Source organism: Bombina bombina, chromosome 3, assembly GCF_027579735.1.
Source record: "Bombina bombina isolate aBomBom1 chromosome 3, aBomBom1.pri, whole genome shotgun sequence".
Classification (NCBI taxonomy): Eukaryota; Metazoa; Chordata; class Amphibia; order Anura; family Bombinatoridae; genus Bombina; species Bombina bombina.
The window spans coordinates 551,998,255-552,022,051 of NC_069501.1; the positions used below are offsets into that span (position 1 = coordinate 551,998,255).

The 23,797-nt window shown below is 37.2% G+C and overlaps 1 protein-coding gene across 1 annotated transcript in view; it reads left to right on the forward strand.

Moving 5' to 3' along the window:
* The window catches only part of DLGAP3 (DLG associated protein 3), a 283,019-nt gene that overhangs the window by 255,923 nt on the left and 3,299 nt on the right, over positions 1 to 23,797 (forward strand). The window contains exons 7-9 of the mRNA XM_053707071.1: positions 10,906 to 11,327; positions 19,572 to 19,663; positions 22,745 to 22,888. Of these exons, the coding sequence (XP_053563046.1) occupies positions 10,906 to 11,327; positions 19,572 to 19,663; positions 22,745 to 22,888 (658 nt within the window). The remainder of the gene's footprint in view (positions 1 to 10,905; positions 11,328 to 19,571; positions 19,664 to 22,744; positions 22,889 to 23,797) is intronic.

Consider the following 23,797-nt stretch of genomic DNA (forward strand, 5'->3'; position numbering starts at 1 on the left):
CGTATACACCCAGTCTTCCATATCTCACTACTCAAGCCTTACATCAGGAACAGATATACCCAGCTTTGAGCTCCTCCTCCTCTGCTCTTGGTCCATGGTGACCCTGAATATGAAGTTGCTAAGATCCTGGACTCCAGATACAGGCACAGACAACTGCAGTATCTGGTACATTGGAAGGGTTACTCTGTGGCGGATCGTTCCTGGGTTCCTGCCCGTGATGTGCATGCTCCATCCTTAGTCTCTAGATTCCATGCTGCTCATCCTTTGAGGCCGACTCGGGTTCCCGGAGGGAACCCTTGAGAGGGGGGCTATGTCACACTGCGCCGCTCTAGCTGTTGCTAGGAACGTGGCACCTGCTGTCTGCTTGTTGCCTAGGGGGGAGTCGGCTCCTCTCTGCATGCGGCGGTGATGTCATCACTGCACGCTTCCCCCTGCAGAAGCCGGTCTGGATCTCCTGTGGCCCGAATCCTGCACCTATGTAAGTAACATCAGTCTTACCTATAACTGCCCAAGTATAGGTGTTACTTTCTGTTCACCTGGGTGTTATTGATTTGTATGCTGGATTGTTATTTTTTTTGCTGACCCCTGCTTGTCTGACCACCCTGCCTCTTTAACCCTTAACTGCTGGATTGATACTGCTGCTGAACTTTGCTTGTCTGACCACTCTGCCTCTTTAACCCTTAACTGCTGGATTGATACTGCTGCTGAACTTTGCCTGTTTGACCACTCTGCCTCTATAACCCTTAACTGCTGGATTGATACTGCTGCTGAACTTTGCCTGTTTGACCACTCTGCCTCTTTAACCCTTAACTGCTGGATTGATACTGCTGCTGAACTTTGCTTGTCTGACCACTCTGCCTCTTTAACCCTTAACTGCTGGATTGATACTGCTGCTGAACTTTGCCTGTCTGACCACTCTGCCTTTTTAACACTTAACTGCTGGATTGATACTTCTGCTGAACTCTGCTTGTCTGACCACTCTACCTGTTAATCCTATCTGCCATGGATTGCCTCACTGTTGCCAAACCCTGCCTGCCTGACCATCCTAGTGGTTTACCCCTGGACTACCTTGCTGTTGCCGAACCCTGCCTGCCTGACTACCCTAGTGGTTTTTCTCTGGTTTCCTGCCTGTTGCCGCCAAGGACTGTCCTGCCTGTGGTGAGTGCCATTTATCTCATCTTGCAAACCTACTCTGCTCTGGGATATTCCCTATCATTCTGGCTCAATGCCGGGATAACAAGACTACTGGCCGAGTTTGGTCTGATAGAGGAGTATCCCACGAGCATTACAAGAGTTAGTGGGTGGTTTTTTTTTGTAGATTAGGGATTTTTTTTTATTTTAATGGGCAGCAAAAGAGCTGATTGCCCTTTTAAGGGCTATTCCCATACAAATGCCCCTTTAGGGGCAATGGGTAGCTTAAGTTTTTTTAGACTTAGGTTTTTTTATTTTGGGTGGTTGGTTGGTTGGGTGGGGGGGTTTAGCTGTTAGGGGGCATTTTTTTTTTTTTTTAGATAAAAGACCTGTTTAACTTAGGGCAATGTCTTACACAGAGCCCTTTTAAAGGCTATTGGTAGTTTAGTGTTAGATTAGGGGGCATTTTTATCTTGGGGTTGCACTGTATTTTGGTGGTAATTGGGGCACTGATCTCTGTTTCATTGTCAGAGCACTAATTGCTACCACAAGCTCACTTGGCTGGTTATTTACTGCGCAACGTAAATTTGCCTTTACAGGTGCGCAATAAATTATCCCTCCACTTGTAATCTAGCCCTGAGTATCCCCAATCATCCAAATATAAAAAATTGAGTTACGATACACAGTTATACTGCTATTGCTACTACCAGTGGGATTACGTACTTACAACTGTGCTAATGCGAGGCAGTATCTTACATTTTGCTATTTATTTATATATAACTTTGCTTTTATATTTAGATGATTGGGGACACCCAATCAGGGGTGTGTTTTTTTGTATTTATGGGCTTAATCTCCAATTACATTTAATAAATAGATTTTTGCACTTTTGACATCATATATACATTTTCTGTTTCTTTGAAAACGGGTACCATAATATATTTTTTTTATCTACTTTATTACTGCTTCATAGTGGTGTAAACTCAAAATCCCCAGCACAATCTATTTTGGTGTTTTTCATTGTTTTGAAATATTTGAGGTGCCACTCATTTCTATTTATTTTCAAATTCAAAAGGGGGCATCTGTCACATTATGCTAATTACCATCAGCATTATTTCTTTCATAAAGGTGGAGAGAGTCTACAATCCATTACTCCTGGAAATAATATTATGACCAATAGGAGGATGCAAAAATTCCCAAAACTCCAAAAGGCCTTATGTGCATGTCGGCATTTGTTTTTCATGGCTTTGCTTTTTAGCGTGCATCAGCTTTTTTTTCGCACCTTTAATCATCTACCCACCTTGTTCGTGCACTAGTAGGTGAACTATTTGATGTATATGTGTAAGGATTTTAGCGCGCTTCGGTTTTCGCACACTCAGTCTCTTTGCGCGCATCTGTATGATCGGCCTGATGTCGGGTTAGCGGTAATCTGATACTATATGGATGTTTAACACTCCTTAAACTTGCTTAAGCCTCTGGTGAGGGTTATGAATTTCATTACTTCCAAGAGCTGCTTTATTTGAGTGTAAGGTTACTTTGCTTATCATGCCTTTATTGTTATTGTGATGCTTAAATCATTGTTTGTCTTTTGGTTTACTCGTTATCTGGTAATCATTTTTTCATTATGGAGCATAGTGATACTGTTCCCACTTCTGTTAATACCAGTACCTCAGAAGCTAGATCATATGTACACTTTCCTACTAATATTAAGTGCATTTTTTGCAAGCTGGTTTACATAATCCCGCTGCTCAGCTTTGCCAATCATGTACAGATCAGCTAATGCTAATGCTGAGATGTTGGTGGCCATGCCCCCTCCAAGTAAGTATAAGAAGGTGGTTAATGTTATCAACTATCTTATCCGATTTAAATAAGTCTAAATCTGTTAAGATGAGGGTTTATTTGAGCAGTTCTCTGAAAAGTCTGCTGGTGTAGAGTTTTCTAATCAATTAAAACTATTGAAGACTGCTAATGCTTTCATTTGTGATGTTGTTGTTTAAGACCAATGCTAAGAATATGGCACTAGCAGTTCTTACTAGGAGGGCTTTCTTGTTAAAATCAGGGTCTGCAGACATGGTTTCTAAATCTAGACTTCTGTCTCTTCATTTTAAAGGGAAGGTGTTGTTTGTGTCTGGTCTGGATAACATTATTTCTACAGTGACTGGGGCCTTTCTCCTTCAGGATAAGAAGTCTAAGGGTAAAGCTAGGACTTCTAACCATTTTCGTTCCTTTCGTTAATCTAAGATCCAGAAGTCATCCTCTAAATTCTAGAAACAGGGTTCTTCCGGTTTGTCCTGGAAACCAAACCCTAATTGGAACAGGTCCAAACGGTCTAAGAAGCCTCTCTTCACTACCAAGTCTCCAGATCTTCTGGTGGGGGCAGATTAAGCCCTTTTCAGGGGGCTTAGTTACACTCTGTTCAAGATACATGGGTTCTGAAAAGAATTTCCCAAGGATACAGAATAGGTTTTAAATCAAGGCCTCCCAAAGGAAGGTTTCTTCTTTCTCATGTTCCAAAGGATCCTGTAAATGCAAGAGTCTTTTTTAAAGTCGATTTTAGATCTGGAATCTGTGGGTGTAATAGTTCCAGTTGTAGGGTAGATTTATTAAAAGGCGAGCGGACATGATTTGCCGTAGCAAATCATGTCCGCTCAACCTCGCTATATGCCGACAGCATACACTGTTGGCATTTATCATTGCACAAGCATTTCTGGTGAAATGTTTGTGCAATGCTGCCCCCTACTCACTGGTGGCCAATTGGCAACTAGCAGGGGCTGTCAATCATCCTAATCGTATCGTACATGGCAGAGAAGTTTAAGAGCAGCGGTCTTATGATCGTTGCTTTATAACTTCCATTTCAGGCGGACCTGAAACAATGGAACTCCAAAGCAGCGTCCGCTACTTAATAAATTGAGCCTTTATTCCATATTCTTTATTGTTTCCAACAAAGTAGGAACTTACAGACCTGTTCTGGATTTGAAAACTTTAAACAAGTTTCTCAGGGTTCCTTCTTTCAAAATGAAAATTATTTAGACTATTCTTCCTCTTGTTCAATGAGGACAGTTCATGTCTTCAATAGATATAAATGATGCTTATCTTCATATCCCTATTCACAGGGATCATCATCAATTTATATGGTTTGTTTTTCTGGACAAGCATTTTCAGTGTGTTGCTCTTCCGTTTGGTCTTTATAAAGGCACTGGGGTTTCTCTTATCGGTAATAAGAGCTCAGGGTGTTTTGGTGTTTTCTTACTTGGACAATATCTTGGTTCAGGCTCCATCTTTACATTTATCAGTATCTCATACCAAAAGTCTTTTTTTATTTCTTTAAGATCATGGTTGGAAAGTAAGTTTTCCAAAAAGTTCTCCGTTCCCTTCAGTCCAGGATTGCTTTTCTGGGTGTAATAATCGACAATTTTACTGTATGCCAAAACAAGACAATCCCTTACCTGATGGATCAATCATTGGTCCCTTGTTCTGGGGGCATCATTTGTCCATCCAAATTAGACTGCAATTTCAAAGATGGAAGTCTTTCAAGTTGGGGTGCAGTCAGGGGTCCCAGACAGAACAGGGAGATTGGTTTATTCATAAGACAAGGTTGCCCATAAATATTCTGCAACTATGTGCAATTTTCAGGGCCCTTCAGTTCTAGCTTTTCCTGAAAGAAGAGCGAGACTTATCTGTGTTTCCAGTCAGACAATGTCACAGCAGTGGCTTAGATCAATCATCAAGGGGGAACTCGCAGTTCCCTGGTGATGAGGGAAGTTTCCTAAATTTTGACTTGGGCAGAGAGCAATTCATGTATAATTTCAGATGTAGATATTCCAGTGGTGAGCAATTGGGAGCAGATTTTCTCAGTCGCCAATACCTTTATCCAGGGGAATAGTCTCTTCATCTGGAAGTCTTCAGTCAGATTGCAGACCTATGGGGTCTTCAGTAAATAGATCTGACAGCTTCTCGTTTGAACAACAAGCTCCCCATATACTTTGTGAGGTCCCTGGACCTTCAGGTGGAGTTTGTGGATGAACATGTAGCTCCTTGGTTGTTTCATCTGGCTTACATTTTTCCTCCTCTTGTTCTGATAACCAAGATAAAGCTGGAGGTGTCAGTAAACCTGATTGCTCCAGCTTGGCCTTGCAAGACTTGGTTTGCAGATCTAGTGCAGATGTCCAGTTGTCCTCCACGGCCTCTTACTCTGCGTCACAACCTTCTGTCTTAAGGTACATTTTTTTCATCAGGATCTAAAAGCTCTAAACTTGATGGCTTGGAGAATGATTGCTTAGTTTTAAGGCAGATAGGTTTTTCAGATTCTGTTATTGAAACTTTGGTTTAGGCCCGTAAACCTGTGACAATAAAGATTTATCACAGGGTTTGGAAGGCTTTTATTTCCTGGTGTGTGGAACATAGGTTCAGTTGGCACTCTTTTAGAATTCCTAGAATTCTTTAATTTCTTCAGGATGGTTTGGATAAGGATTTATCCCTTAGTTTTTTAAAGGGCAACATTTAAGCTCTTTGTGTCTTGTTTAACAAGAACACTGATACATTTCCGGATATTCAGAGTTTCATGGAATCTTAATTTGGTTTTAAGGGGCCGATTTATGAAAGTGCGAGCAGACATGATACAATGTAGCATATAATTTCCGCCGCACATCTTGTGAACTGCTTGTGCAATGCCGCCCCCTGCAGATTCGTGGCCAATTATCAGGGGGTGTCAATCAGCCCGATTGTATAGGATCAGATGGATTGATGCCCGCAGCCTCAGAGCAGGTGGACAAGTTATGGAGCATCAGTCTCTAGACCGCTGCTTCATAACTGCTGTTTCCGGCAAGCCTGAAGACTCGCGTGGAAACGGGGGCATCAAGCTCCATTCGGAGCTTAATAATTCGGCCCCTAAGAATTTTACAGGATCCTCTTTTTGAACCTATGCATTTTTTGGATATTCGGCTTTTGTCTTGGAAGGTTCTGTTTCTTTTGGCGCTATTTTTTCTGCTAGAAGAGTTTCTAAATTGTCTTTTTTTTGCTTCTTCTTAAGCAACTTTTGTGAAGAGAGTCCTTCAGGCAGTTGTTTCTGGGCATTAAATATTATTGTACATATATATATATATATATATATATATATATATATATACATAAATACAAATATTAGACTCCGCAAACAAAGAGTGTCAATGAGTGTCTTTTTTCTTTTTGTATTTATTAATTTTTTTAGAAAAATTCGTTCTACTTAAAAAAATGTTTTTTTCATTAGATTTCTTATTTTTCATTTTTTGTTTTTTATTGGTTCACTTTGAGTGTTGCTTAATTATTAACATTTATATCCCTCTACATAATTGCAACTTAAAAAGTTTTGGTCCACAATTATTGTAAGAGCCGTATCACATTTACACATATCATGCAAAAGTTCCGTTACAGCTTAAAGATTAAATTTAGTGCGTTTGCGCATGTCTGTGATGTGGCTCCTGTGTTTGTGAGTGGCTTGTGATGGAATGACGCAGAGAGGGCGTGTTCTGGAGTTACAAGTTGCAAATTTAAAAGGAGGTGGTTGTTCCGATGACGACAGGCCAAGTTGAAGGGCGGAGCCCGAAACACGCATTGCCTGACTGGTGGATGTGACGTCAGACGCCAAGAGAGTTGGATACTTACATGCTATATCGGGTCGCTGACACTTTTGATTGATGTGGAGCACAGCCTGAATCACCATTGTTATTTGTGACACGGACACTCTCTGTTATACTCCAGACACGGTTTGGGTGAGATCGCTCTGAGAGCGCTGCATTTGCTAATTCTTTATCCTTACGGCGGACCCTTGTCCTTGAGTGCCGGAGGGGCTTGATTATACAGTCACAAAGTTAACATACATATGGCAACAAATGTCAACATAGAAAAGGAAACACTTTATTACATTTTGGTGATACTTGACATCATATGTTATACTGATAACGATTACCATCTATGGGATGTATGAACTTTCTAAAGTGCATGAACTGCTTCATCTGTGATTCTTTGCTGCATCTTTTATCTCTGCAATTGCCAGCTACCCTACCATTGCTTTTTCTGCCATTTGCATGAACTGCTTATATTGCATGAACTGCCTCGAAGTATTTGTATCCTGTTCAGATTTTCCTATGGTTTTGCATATATAACCTGGGTTTGCTTTTTACTCTTCATCTGACCTCCTCCACTCCATATTTGCTTGATAACTGGGGACGCCCAGTTTGTATGTATGTTTGTATGGATGTTGTGACATCATGATTTTGTGTATGCAACAATTTTCTTGTTACATTTTCCTTGCGAACATTAAAATATTTCCTTATTTCTTTGCACACTTTTGCATTTCATTATTTATTAATTTTTAGTGCGGAGTCTAATATTTGTATTTATACTATTTTTTGGTGTAATTGGTAGTAGTACACCATAGTCTCGAGCACTTATTATCTTACATTGATTAAGTACATATATTTATTTTGTAGTGCTCATCCACTGATCTATTATATATATATTATTTATTATTTTTTTCTGCATAAAAACCCCACAATCATCCACTCTAAATGAATGTAATAAGTCTGGTCCTGTCCAGATTACTCATGAACTCCACATCTTGGGTATTAGTTTCCCAGGAGTAATGGATCAATGACTCTCACCACTTTCATGAAAGAAAATATATTTTATTCTTACCTGATAAATTAATTTATTTCATGGTGTCCATGAGCCCCCGCCCATTATTTACTTTGATTGTTTTTTTCTGGAGGCAGTTCAAGTATGCTCCTGTTTTTCCCTGCTCCTTTTTGTATTGCTCTCATTTATTCTCTTTTATCTGACTTGGCTATACGTCAGACTAGTTTCCAGTAAGGTGGGAGGGGTTTTAGGGCCCTAGGAGTTTTGGGAATCTTTGCCTCCTCCTAAAGGTCAGTATTATAATTCTCAAGAGTAATGGATCGTGAAATTAATTTATCAGGTAAGCATAATATATTTTTTTCCAAAAAGTTGGCAACCCATAATCCTGTGACATAAAAATATGATTATATATGGAGATTCACTACTGTAGATATACATTATTTTAGAAGTAACTTCACTTTCTCTTATGGTATGACATTCTTTTAATATAGCCCTTGAAGTATTTGAGAATAGATAGAAAATCCAAACACTCTCCAAGATAACCTTTGTCTCAGAGATAACATCATCCATTTTCCTCAGGGCCAGTATAACAAATTTGGGAGAATCAAAGCCATGACAAAGAACAGGAAGCAAAAGCCTTATACCCATATTGATAGACAAAAGGCAGGCAAGCTGTTATAAACAGTAGCGTTTGAGACACTCTCTAAGAAAGTGCAAGTGTGGGTATTAATGAGTCTGGGAAGATGTGTGCATGCATGGTGTGTATGTATAAACAAATCCTGTTTTATTATTGTTTGAAATATGCTTCTATCTATCACAATGCTTCTTGATCCAGTCCATGTGTTCATGGGATCTGTCATAATTCTTCTAATAGAAGAGTAGTAATGTATATGGGATACTGTGTGCACATGTGGCAGAGAGGTTTGTTAGAATGATTAGCTTGTGTCTCTACATTGATGGTGTACGTAGGGTCTAGAAATTATTTTCAAGAGAAGCCTCTGTCATGTTTTGTCTAAACAAAGGAACTTTCATGGCTGTCACCATTATTGTTATTGTCATTCAGCTGTTGAAGTAGTTTTCTGTTAGCTACTAGCAATCTGTTGAGTATTATTATCTGTAAGGGAAGTGTTGTTTGATCCAGACAGCTTGTAGATGATTGTAGTAGTGTGTTCATGGTTAGTGGGGCTATTTGTTATCTTCAAATTGGGTTTCTGGGCACACTAGGATGTCAAAGCTTCCACAAGAGGGTTTCAGATGTGTGAAATAACAGAAAGCGTCTGTGTAGAGCAGGACAGCAACATGTTTGCATTTTATTTATTGATTTTTAAATCTTGAGATACATCAATTAAAAAGATGGCATTTATATCCCTGTCAAATAAAGAAACACAGGAATTCTATAAAAGGTGTTTTAGGTATAGGGGACAATCAATATTACACTGTAAAGCATAGCAAAATGCATTGCTTAGTTTGATGGCCTTAAACTTAGTGAATATAGCAAGATGCATTGGAGGAATTAGTTAAAAAGACATAGGGGCTGATAGGTACACCAATGTACAATTCGTGAGTAGGATATGCTAGGTACACCAATGTACAATTCATGAGTAGGATATGCTAGGTACACCAATGTACAATTCATGAGTAGGATATGCTAGGTACACCAATGTACAATTCATGAGTAGGATATGCTAGGTACACCAATGTACAATTCATGAGTAGGATATGCTAGGTACACCCATGTACAATTCATGAGTAGGATATGCTAGGTACACCCATGTACAATTCATGAGTAGGATATGCTAGGTACACCCATGTACAATTCGTGAGTAGGATATGCTAGGTACACCAATGTACAATTCATGAGTAGGATATGCTAGGTACACCAATGTACAATTCATGAGTAGGATATGCTAGGTACACCCATGTACAATTCGTGAGTAGGATATGCTAGGTACACCCATGTACAATTCATGAGTAGGATATGCTAGGTACACCCATGTACAATTCATGAGTAGGATATGCTAGGTACACCAATGTACAATTCATGAGTAGGATATGCTAGGTACACCCATGTACAATTCATGAGTAGGATATGCTAGGTACACCCATGTACAATTCATGAGTAGGATATGCTAGGTACACCCATGTACAATTCGTGAGTAGGATATGCTAGGTACACCAATGTACAATTCATGAGTAGGATATGCTAGGTACACCCATGTACAATTCATGAGTAGGATATGCTAGGTACACCCATGTACAATTCATGAGTAGGATATGCTAGGTACACCAATGTACAATTCATGAGTAGGATATGCTAGGTACACCCATGTACAATTCATGAGTAGGATATGCTAGGTACACCCATGTACAATTCATGAGTAGGATATGCTAGGTACACCCATGTACAATTCATGAGTAGGATATGCTAGGTACACCCATGTACAATTCATGAGTAGGATATGCTAGGTACACCCATGTACAATTCATGAGTAGGATATGCTAGGTACACCCATGTACAATTCATGAGTAGGATATGCTAGGTACACCCATGTACAATTTATGAGTAGGATATGCTAAGGGATTTTGATGATCAGCTTCTACACACAATATCTTTTAGAAAAAGCAAGGGTCATCACACTTAGACAGCTATTTAATCAATATCCTTAATAGTAGCCATTTCAGTAATTATTATTACTATTAATATAGTCAAGTGTAATGTATAGTAAAACTGTAGCTCTACATTGTCAGTATGTTTCGGAGATCCATGTGAATTAATGACTCCTTTTCACATTCATTTTATTTTTTTGACCCCTATAATACCTTTTTTCAATCACTTATTTCTCCATACAACTTCTCCCATGTTTTGTATCACTCCCAATAACCTTTCTATATAAGTCATCTCTCCCCCACATGCAATCCTACTGTAACTCCACCTATAGCTCCATATAACTTTATATCTCTTCCCATATCCTATAAAATTGATTCTTTTTAACTTTTACTTCTTCTCTTTAACATATTTTTTTCCCCATCATTGCATTTTATATGACCACATTCACTCTCTTTTTCATTAAATCCAACCTTTTTTTTATCAACCATTTTAATTGTTCTTTGTAGTTTCATTGTGTTACTAATATTGCTGAATGATTATTATTTTACCCCCAACAGGCGGTCAAGATTTAAACGGTCCAATAGTGTGACGGCTGGTGTTCAAGCTGACCTTGAGCTTGAAGGGTTCACAGGGCTGACTGTTCCCACAGAAGACAAGGGTTTGCAGTTTGGACGCTCTTTTCAGCGTCACTCCTCTGAGCCATCAGATTCTGGCCAACAGTACTCTGTTTACAAAACTGTGCACACACAGGGCCAGTGGGCATACAGAGAGGACTATCAGTATGATGCAGCAGAAGATGCTCGCCAAGAATCCTGGATGGACAGGGGTGCACGTAGTCTCCCTGACTCTGGAAGAGCATCTCCATGTCATCGAGATGGGGAATGGTTCATCAAGATGCTTCAAGCTGAGGTAGAAAGGATGGAAGGATGGTGCCAGCAAATGGAGAGAGATGCTGAGGAATATGACCTTCCAGAAGAAAGTAAGTGCTGCCTATCTACATATGCCAATGCTGCATTTTAACACACATTTTAGTTTAGAGATGCATTGCAATTAATAAAAACAAAACATCATTCCAGGCAGTGCAAATGTTTTTGGCATGCTACAATATTGTTACATACTTAGCTGAAATGCACATATACACATACATAAACTACATATTATTTCTTTACAGACACATACTCATAAGCAAATGTACTGATACATGGATATAGTTGCAGGCATCTAGGTAATAATAAGCATGCACATACATCCAGAAACACAGGTACAATACATATTCTTACCCACTAATAAATATGCAGACACACTGATAAATGTAAAGACTTGCAAGTATAGGTGTTGGCACACAAATAAAAACCACAAATACTAATACAAATGCTTGCATTCTAATACTCACACACATATGCATTCACATCAAAACACATACACTGATACTGATAGGAAATATTGAAAAGCAGGGGCATATTTCACCCACTCAGCTTGCTAGATCTTTGCCACCTACCCTAGCTATTTGCCCCAACCTGCTAGATCTTTGCCTAAACAATCATCTGAATCAGTGGGGTCTTATATTTTGAAAGGTTATATTTTTGAATACTATTTAAAGGGACAGTCAACACCAGAATGTTTGTTGTTTAAAAAGATAGATAATCCCTTTATTACCCATTCCCCAGTTTTGCAAAACCAACACTGTTATATTAATACACTTTTTTACTTCTGTGACTAACTTGTATCTAAGCATCTTCTGACCGCCCCTAATCACATGACTTTTCGTTATTATCTATTGACTTGCATTTTAGCCAATTAGTGCAGTGTCTGCCACTAGCCACGGGCGTGATCACAATGCTATCTATATGGCCTACATGAGCTTGCTCTCCCCTGCTGTGAAAAGTAAATAAAATAGAGGCAGCCTTCAAGGGCTTAGAAATTATCATATGAGCCTTCCTAGGTTTGCTTTCAACTAGAATACCAAGAGAACAAAGCAAAATTGTTGATAAAAGTAAATTGGAAAGTTGTTTAAAATTACATGCCCTATTTGAAAAATGAAAGTTTTTTTGGACTTGACTGTCCCTTTAACATATACCATTCTTTATGACACTTCTGAATTGGTATTCTATTAAGAAGATCAGAAAATCCATGTAAAAGTAGCAGTCATTTACTATCATTCCATACTGTCTTTTTGCTTGAAATCTTATAATTAATTTACATCTAACAGACATTTTGTCATGGCATAAAAGTTAGTAAGATATCCATAATAGAGTTTGTGAGCTCCCTCTAATGGTTACATTTAAGAATGCCAAATAAATGAAGTAGAATGTAGGGACATTGAACTAAATACAATTCTATCATCAGTATAAAAAAGTAGGTGATTACTTTCCATGAACAAAATTTGAAGTAAATTATTTTAACATTTGAATTGAAACTAACACAACAGTATCCATTTTGAGCTTCCTACTAATTTTGAGCACATTGGTCAATATTTCCTGCAGATAGATGCCAATGCTCATTTTATCTGTCAGCTATTGAGCATTATTAAGAAGTATCTATCAGACAATAAGCACTAACAGGGAGTATCTGTCAGCCAATGATCCTTAGTAAGAAGAACACAAATGAATTAGTTTAAAGGGACAGTAATGTCAAAATTAAACATTTATGCTTTATATAGCGCATACAATTTTGAACAACCTTTCAATTTACTTCTATTATCAAACTTGTTTTGTTCTCTTGGTATCCTTTGCTGAAAGGCATAACTAGGTATGCTCAGGAACAGCAATGAATTACTGGGAGCTAGCTGTTGATTGGTGGCTGCACTGACTTACCTGATGTGTTCACTTAGCGATGCATTGCAGATTCTTCAATTAAAGATACCAAGAGAATGAAGCAAATTTGCTAATGTTAGTAAACTGTAAAGTTGTTTAATAATGTATGCTATATCTGAATCTTAAAAAAAAAAAAAAGGTTTCATTAATATCCTTTTAAGTAAAATTTTTAAAAAGCTGTTGTTTTACAGGCAAAAATAAATCAGCACTTTTAAATACTGCTGCTTCATATTATGATCCAATTTCGTTGTTTCCAATATCACTTTAAATTCATAAAAAGTGTTTATACCCATAAAAAAGAATGTTTTATTATATGGTCCAATGCAATTTTGGTTTCTTGGTAATTTTATTCAAAATAAGAACATAATATATTCCATATGCTTATATATAATTTAACACCAATAACCTTGTGTTCATAATGCATATTCTAAAATCTTTGTTAAGAAATTCTTACCAAAGACCTCCAGCTGCTCATCTGCAGTAGAATATATAATTATAATGTATTTATAAGTCCTGCTGGTGTGAATTATTTAAAAGTAAGCTAGATTTTATTGGCTGGATGTTTCCTGCACCTTGATTTCTATTTATATAAGAGCTTATGTAGTATATAAACTATGAAAGCCTTGCTTCTATATAACGTCTATGAGGATTAGAGTCTACATAGAGAACCAAAGAAAACTACATAATAGGAAGGATTGTACTATAGAATTAATTCAGCAAAAACAAACCCACAAAACAAGTATATTAGAAGTGCCATGTCAGTTATTTTACTTTTGAACTTTTTTTCCTGAATCCCAGGCTATCCTGATAGGGCTTGAAGATGATCAGCAATTTATTTTTGGAATTGTGCTTAGTGTCAGTGATCTGCATGGAGGGGGTAACATATTTTTCAGATATTGGTAACCACTTTTGCATCATCGAAATTAACTTGAATGTGGCACATTTATCAGTCTGAAGTCTGAAGAAACAGCCAACAAGCCTGCAAGCAACAATTTAAGAAGCCCTAGTTGTAGGACTGCAGCTTCTGAGACTCTCTGCTATTTCAGAGATGACAGAGTTAAATAATCTCAGGCTGATTGATAAGCTCAGCTCTCATAAAAATGGTTGAGCAAAAACAGGGGACATTTATTAACCCTTTGAGTGCTAAGCACCAACCTGGGTGCTAAGCTGATTTAAGTTTTTTTTTATTTTTTGAAAAAAATGTGTGTGTGTATATATATTTATGTATATATATATATATATATATATATATATATATATATATACACACACATTATAGAGGTTTGTGCCTTTTTAAAAAAAATCTCGTTAGTGGTCCAAGGGATTCAAAATTGTGAGTTTAGTGGTCCCTGAGGTCCGAAAGGTTGGCGACCCCTGATCTAAATGGTCTAAAAGGAACAGTTCTCTTTAGTCAGAAGTATTGTCTCACATAAATTACATTGTGACCACAACAATTGTTAAATTAAATTACACCCTATCTCTTTTTATTTGATATTATTCAATACTTTACAGTAGGTTACCCCTGATCATGAGCAAACATATTTCTACACACAGTAAATATGGTTTTCTTGGTAAATTCAATTTTTGTATTTTGAAAATCAGATTTTTTTAGAATTATCAAATTTGCTTCTTTCTTTTGGCATACTTTGTTGAAAAGTAAGCTCAGGAGCAGTTCTTGAGTCTATCTAGGTATTATCTTCAACTAAGGATACCAGGAGAATGAAACAAATGTGTTAACAGAAGTAAACAAAAAATGTTATGTAAAATTGCATGCTCAGTCTCAATCATAAAAGCTTAATTTTTACTTTACAGTCCCTATAACATATTTTTTATTCACACAAAATGACTGATAAAAAAAAATCACCACTTAAATGAGTAGTTAATGTGCAAATATCAAGGTAGAACAGACTCACGCGTACCATCAGCTTTAGAGCATTGGGCAATATTATGTGCTGTTGCAGAACAGGACACACTAATGCAACAAGGTATAATAACAAATAGGTGTCAACATCTTGTGCTAGTTCTATGACTATGGGGTTGATTTATCATTTGTTAAACAGTCATGATTCGCTATAGCAAATAATGTCCGCTCAACATCCCGCTCAACATCACTAAATGCAGACTGCATAGGCTGTACGCATTTATCATTGCACAAGCATTTCTAGTGAAATGCTTGTGCTATGCCGCCCCTGCTCACTGGCGGCCAATTGGCCGCTAGCAGTGGCTATCAATCATCCCGATCGTATCTTACGACCGCTGAAATGATGGGCCTCAGAAACAGCAGCCGCTGCTTACTTAATGGAGCCCACAACATTCATTATGCCACTGTACAATGTGTGCTCAGCGAATCAAAAGAGCAAATTATAAATTGATAATAATTTTTTTTTTAAAAATGAAATATTTACCGTAAAACTATTTCTCAAGAAAACATAGTTTATCATATTTTGTACCCAGATGGGGAATCAGCAGTATTTATTGGTTAACTCTGATTCTCTGAATTAGGCTGTACTTAAAACAGATGCTAAGTTTCAAATTCACAAATTCCCTTCTGAAGATTCGTTTGCCTGCCAGATGGCAGCTACATCTGAACAACGATCAGAATTTGTGTTCAGCTGTACACATACATAAACCCACTCAAAGCATCCAGAAATACCAACATGCAGAATCCAACAAACTGCATCTTTATCCACACAAAGCATCAATACCCAGGCCTGGAATTCATGCATACACCCAGCACCTATATACACACAGAGTAAACACCCAGCACCAATATACACACACAGTAAACACCCAGTACCCATATACGAACACAGTAAACACCCAGTACCCATATACGAACACAGTAAACACCCAGCACCCATATACACACACAGTAAACACCCAGTACCCATATACGAACACAGTAAACACCCAGTACCCATATATGAACACAGTAAACACCCAGCACCCATATACACACACAGTAAACACCCAGCACCCATATATGCACACAGTAAACATACACCACCCAAATATGCACACAGTAAACACCCAGAACCCATATACGCACACAGTAAACATACAACAGCCATATACGCACACAGTTAACATATAGCACCCATATACACACACAGTAAACATCCAGCACCCATATACGCACAAGGTAAACATACAGCACCCATATACACACACAGTAAACATACAGCAGCCATATACCCACACAGTTAACATATAGCACCCATATACACACACAGTAAACATACAACACCCTTATATGCACACAGTAAACATACAGCACCCATATACACACACAGTAAACATACAGCACCCATATATGCACACAGTAAACACCCAGCACTCATATACACACACAGTAAACATACAGCACCCATATACATCCACAGTAAACATACAGCACCCATATACACACATAGTAGACATACAGCACCTATATGCGCACACAGTAAACACCCAGCACCCATAATCGCACACAGTAAACACCCAGCACGCATATATGCACACAGTAAACACCCAGCACCCATATACGCACACAGTAAACATATAGCACCCATATATGCACACAGTAAACATACAGTGCCCATATACGCACACAGTAAACATACAGCGCCCATATACGCACACAGTAAACACCCAGCACTCATATACACACACAGGAAACACCAAGCACCCATATAAACACAAAGTAAACACCCAGCACCTATATGCGCACACATTAAACATACAGCACCAATATATGCACACAGTAAACACTCAGCACCTATATACACACACACTGTAAACATACAGCACCCATATACCTACAAAGTAAACAAGCAGCACCCATATACGCACACAGTAAACACCCAGCACCTATATACAGACACAGTAAACATACAGCACCCATATACGGACATAGTAAACACACAGTATCCATATACGCAAAAAGTATACACCCAGCATCAATATACGCACACAGTAAACACCTAGCACCCATATATGCACACAGTAAACATACAGCACCCATATGCACACACAGTAAACACCCAGCACCCATATACACACACAGTAAACATACAGCATCCATATACCCACATAGTAAAAATACAGCACCCATATACGCACAAAGTAAACATACAGCAGCACCCATATACTCACACAGGAAACATACAGCACCCATATACACACACAGTAAACATACAGCACCCATATACACACACAGTAAACATACAGCACCCATATACACACACAGTAAACATACAGCACCCATATATGCACACAGTAAACACCCAGCACTCATATACACACACAGTAAACATACAGCACCCATATACACACACAGTAAACATACAGCACCCATATATGCACACAGTAAACACCCAGCACTCATATACACACACAGTAAACATACAGCACCCATATACACACACAGTAAACATACAGCACCCATATACACACACAGTAAATATACAGCACCCATATATGCACACAGTAAACACCCAGCACTCATATACACACACACAGTAAACATACAGCACCCATATACGCACAAAGTAAACATACAGCACCCATATACACACACAGTAAACATACAGCACCCATATACACACACAGTAAACACCCAGCACCAGTATACGCACACAGTAAACATACAGCACCCATATATGCATGTAGCATTTGTTCCAGAACAACACCTATATTCATATATAGCATCTCATTCAGACCCACACACAGAACCAATACAGACATCTACATACACCTCCTAGATACATGCACATCCAACACAAAAAGTCTCACTATCTTGTGTGTTATCCACCTACTCCCCTTCCTTACACATCGCTCCAGCTACTTCGCTTGTCCTGGAAAACAACTTTCTTTGCATCCTTCCTCTTAGTATTCTTAGTGTGTCAGGGCCTTCCTTTCAAATATTTCTTTGCCTGCTGGCCCTCACTCTTACTGTTAAGATGACCCCTCTGCAGAGATGAATGCTGTAGCGATAAAATATTTATTTTAATAAATTCAGGCTTAGGCTTTAGATAAAGCTCAGAGGCCTAAACAGCAAACACAATTTATTTTGCTCTCTGAGCAAACCCGGGATCAAAAGATTGTCCCCTGCCTTTCACCAATTCTCATATCAATTTATTTTTTAGCAGTAACTATTATATGATATTTTTTCTTCTTTTGGAACAGAAGTCATGTTGCCTCATTCTGTGGATTTATTTGGCCAATCTTTTTATAGTAATTAGTATTGTTTTTTTTGCTCTGCATTATTAAAGGGACAGTATACACTCATTTTCATATAACTGCATGTAATAGACACTACTATAAAAAATAAGATGCACAGATACTGATATAAAAATCCAGAATAAAACTGTTTAACCCCTTAAGGACCAGCGACGTACCCTGTATGTCGCTGGCCTTTTTTTGGGACTTGATTGTTTTATAGCGTGGTCTTGCCACCAGCGTTGAGACTGCTCTATTCCACAAAGCCTGCTGGAGGAAGGAAATTAATAGCGTGTTCTTGCTAGACTTGTGCTATTATGTCTTGAAAAAACCCTTAACGACCAGTGACATACAGGGTACATTGTGGTCATTAAGGGGTTAAAAACTTACTTAGAAGCTGTCAGTTTGGCTCTGTTGAAAAGGTAGCTGGAAAGCCCACTGCAAGTGACAAATAAGACACTCCCCGCCTCCCCCTTGTTTTGCATATGAAAAGACCCTTTACACAAACAGCAGCAAGCAGGAGAAGGTAGCTGACGGTATTCACAAAAAACTTTGGGGCTTGGTTAGGAGTCTGAAAATCAGAGCAATGTTATTTAAAAATAAGCAAAACTATACATTTATTTAAAAAAAAAACTTTATGGGCTATAGAAATAGATTATCTACAAAACATTTATGCAAAGAAAAAATGAGTGTATAATGTCCCTTTAAAGGCAATCAGTAGATCAGAGGGAAAAAAGATAGGGCAAAAATGAACATGACACAGTCTATGTTTAAAGAGACTTTCTAATGCAAATGATTTCCTAATTCTGTAAAACACAAGTTTTGCTTTACTGAGCCGAGCAAACTGTGCTTAACCCAAATAAAGGGATTAAACACAAAGGTAAAGTTCTGCTCAGTAGCAACTAGCATTGCAGCTCCTTAGAAGCACATGGCCAGTGATTGGTGGCAACATGCAACTGCTGCTTCTGATTGGTGCACTGGCCATGTCCTGCTCAGAGGCTGCAATGCTTTTGACTTCTGAGGGGGACTTTACCTATGTGCTTAACAACTTTACCATGGCAAAACACATAATTATCTATGGTGAGTGATTTGTAATTTGTGCCCCTTTAATGTTACATCGGTCCTACTCCCTGTTAGTTGGGGTAGTGAAGGTGATGATGAACAAGTTATCTTTTTTATATATTTGCTTTATTTGCTTTGTCTCCTCACAGTTCTAGAGAAGATCCGCAGTGCAGTTGGGAGCTCTCAGCTTCTTATGTCTCAAAAAGTTCAGCAATTTTTCAGACTTTGCCAGCAGAACATGGTGAGTAATAACAAGCTGTATAGAGCAAGGCTTGAGGTGGTTTAAAGGGACTTAGGGTAGAGGTGGTTTAAAGGGATTGGATAGAATGTGACATTTTAAAGAACTTTACTTCTAATAACAATTTTAATAACAATAGTAATCCTAGGTGAGCTCAGGAGCGTGCACATGTCTTTAGCCATCTGGTAGCAGTGTTTGCAACAATGTTTTTAGCAATGTTATACATAGCTACATACACTGCTACCATAGACTGCTATACATGCACACTGCTGGACTCTTATTAGTCTGCTTAGCTTTGCTCTTCAACAAAGGATACAAAGAGAATACATTAAATTTGATAATAGAAGTAAATTAGAAAGTTGTTTAAAATTACATGTTTTATCCAACCCATGTAAGTTTAATTTTGACTTTCCCTTTATCCTTATTTGTGGAGGGAGGAATTTGCAGTTAAAAGACTATAACACTGGTGCCTATGGTGTATTGGTATCAATGATAAAACAACTAGGATTAGAAACTCCCTGACACTACCACAAGGGGTCACTGTTATTTAGTAGGACCCATATACTGCTCTGTCACTAAATAATAATGGTTTGAGTATGATCAGTTTGCCAAAATTGCTGTTGTTATTTTTTTTCCTCACGCCTCTATTATAGCCACCTGCAAAGAATATAAATAATTCATTGTGTAAAACATCCAAAGAAATAAGATGACGTTTGTCCCATAAATCCTTAGCAAACAGTGTTACCACTGGAGATTCTAAATCTGGAAATATTCTACATTATTAAAAGCCAGCTGAAATTATAAGTTTCTTGCATACAGAGCAACACAGAAAATACCATGAGTGTTATTTCAAAGGAACTTGGTATTTAATATAATGCTAGGTATTTCCCTGTTCCTGTACACTCCACATTAATGAGGTACTTGGATGGTTGAGAGGAGTCCATAGTCGTATAAAATAGCTACTTTCCGTTGCACATAATTTTTACTATTTGTTCATTTGCAGACTTTCATCACATGCTGACAAATGTATTGCTTTACATCAGTGAAAACTGCAGGACTCAAATCCTTTTTTTTTCCCATATAAATTTGCAGTAATAAAAAATAACTATTTTATGTCTATGTATGTTTTATTTGCACTGATTTTTTTTTTATCTCCCCAAGAAATGTAGCAAATTACAGTTTAAGTAAATATTACAAGTGATTTATCTTTTTTATTTCTCTTTTAGAAGCACAAAAAAACATATCACTGTGCTGAAAAATGTAACACCAAATGTACAGTTAAATTATTACATTTCTGTGTATTATTTCCATATCTAAATAATATAAATCAAAGTGCAGCAGTTTAACCCTAGCAAAGAGATTAAAATCATAGTTAAAGGCAACTCCAGAGAAGGCATATAGGCATAGCCACCAATCAGCAACTAGCTCACGTAGTGGGCTACACCTGCTGAGCCTACTTAGGTATGCTTTTCAATAAAGGATACTAACAAAGTAAATTTGATAATAAAAGTAAATTGAAAAGTCTGTTAAAATCGCGTGCTCTATCCAAGTTTAAAGGGACAGTCTAGACCCAATACTTATTCGTTATTACTTATTGTTACAAACCAGACAAGCATCTTCCAACAGGTTCCACATGTATAAGCTTGTAAGAAGTTCATGAAACTTTTAAATAATCATCATTTGTTATCAGCTGAAAATTGTCGTCAAGCTCCTCCCATAGCTTTCTTCCTGACAGTTAAGCGGTGCACGTTTCATATTTTTGAGTTGCAATTTTAAACTGCACATGCACAAATCAGCATGTGCAAGTAGGAAAACATATCTACAAGTCGATCGTGATTGGACCAAATTAACATACCAAAATATACATGCAATAGATGGGCGGAACTTGGTAGCCATTTTTAGCTCCTAATAAATTATGAATATTTAAATGTTTTATGTACATCTTACAAGGTTATAGATGTGGGCCCACTTGCAGGATACTTCTCTGGTATGTAACAATAAGTAATCAAAATGATGTATTGGGTCTAGACTGTCCCTTTAAGTTTGACTTTTATGTCTATTTAAAGGACCAATCAACACATTAGATTTGCATAATCAACAAATGCAAGATAACAAGACAATGCAATAGCACTTAGTCTGAACTTCAAATGAGTAGTAGATTTTTTTTAATTTCAGTTATGTATATTTCCACACCCCTTGTACCATGTGATAGTAATCAGCCAATCACAAATGCATATACGTATAGTCTGTGAATTCTTGCACATGCTCAGTAGGACCTGATGACTCAAAAATTGTAAATATAAAAGACTGTGCACATTTTTTGTAATGGAAGTAAATTGGAAAGTTGTTTAAAATTACAAGCTGTATCTGAATCATGAAAATTTAATTTAACCTGAGTGTCCCTTTAAAAGGCAATTTGTGTGTATGTTTATGTATTTACTTTCTTAGCAAATTTTACCAGTTAGAGAAAAAAGTTACTAGTCAGAAGAGAAAAGCTTTCTAGTCCACTCAAAATTAAATATAGGACAATATCTGATTTCTTTCTTTTCAGCTGCAGTGTAAATTTACAGCCTTGTGAATTTGTATATATAGGGTTGGAAATGTATATGTAATAAAGTTAATGTATCAGTAATGCAAGTTAGCATAACTGAGTTTTTATAAAAACCTAAAACAATCCATAGACACACCACTTGAAACCCTTTTGGATAGGTTCATGTAGTCTATTCTGAGTACACAGTTTAAATAAACTCCTGCACTGATCTAAAGAACCATTATGTAATGTGTAGCAATATCAAATAAGCTGCAGAATACTTAAGTACTCTGTATTTACTCCAGCTTCACTGAGGGAGTGGGAAACTTTTGCAAGAGATTTTATTTTTAATTTAATAATTAAGTTCTGTTTAGCAGGCAGTTAGAAAGGTAAAGTGAGTATACTATTAATTTCCTTTCAGCGATATGGGGTTAATGCTATAAAGAATCAAGCACATTTTGTTAGCAGAACATAAGATTAATTGCCAATTAAATTGGCAAATTTATTATTATTATTTTGTTAATGCCTAATCTCTGTCTCTGCTTCATCCACAGGATCCCACCTCATTCCCACTACCCACCTCTCAGGACCTGGCTGGATTCTGGGATCTCCTCCAGCTTTCCTTTGAAGATGTGGGCATGAAGTTTGCAGAACTTCAACAGCTGAAGGAAAATGGATGGAAACTATTGGAATGCAAGGTATATTGACAAAAAATACCAGAGGGAACTACCAATACATATTGGGCCAGATTATGAGTGGAGCGCAAATGATTGTGCGCAAGTGATAAGGGGTTTATAACGGATATTTGCACTCGTCTGGCTTATCGCTGGTATTAAGAGGTGAAAGTAAACACGATCGCTTTTAAAAATAGAAATTATTCAAAAAAATATTGCACACAAAAGTTATAAGGGCTCAAACATATGAGGTCTCAGGTGTCAGGAAATAAATGGCAGGCAAATGACTTTAACATTGAGTTTCATACATATACATGTCTAAATATATATATATATATATATATATATATATATATATATATATGTATACATATGTATTTATGTATTTATATGTGTATATATGTATTTACAGACATATATATATATATACACATATAAACACACACACATATATACAGTATATATATATATATATATATATATATATATATACACGTACATATATATGTGTGTGTATTGGAATCCTTTGCAGTTAAGTAGGTGGAAACATGTAAAAGCATATTTATGCAATATTCATATTTAATAAAGTGTTATACTGTGTATTTACTGTAAATAGTTCACATTCCAATGTTCTGCCCTTAAGGGAATATGTTCTAAGTATTTTTAAATAGATATTCCTATATCTGTATATATACCTATATATAATCATATATATATATATATATATATATATATATATATTATATTATATATATATATATAGGTATAAATATATATTGTACCAAAAAAACATTAGATATATGTAAAAATATGTATTTATGAATAAATGGAAAATATTCTTGTATGTGAAGAACATTGCAATGTGAAATATTCATATCTTCATGTCGGGTTAGCGCACTTAAGTATATGCGATCAGTTTGTGCGAAAGGGGGG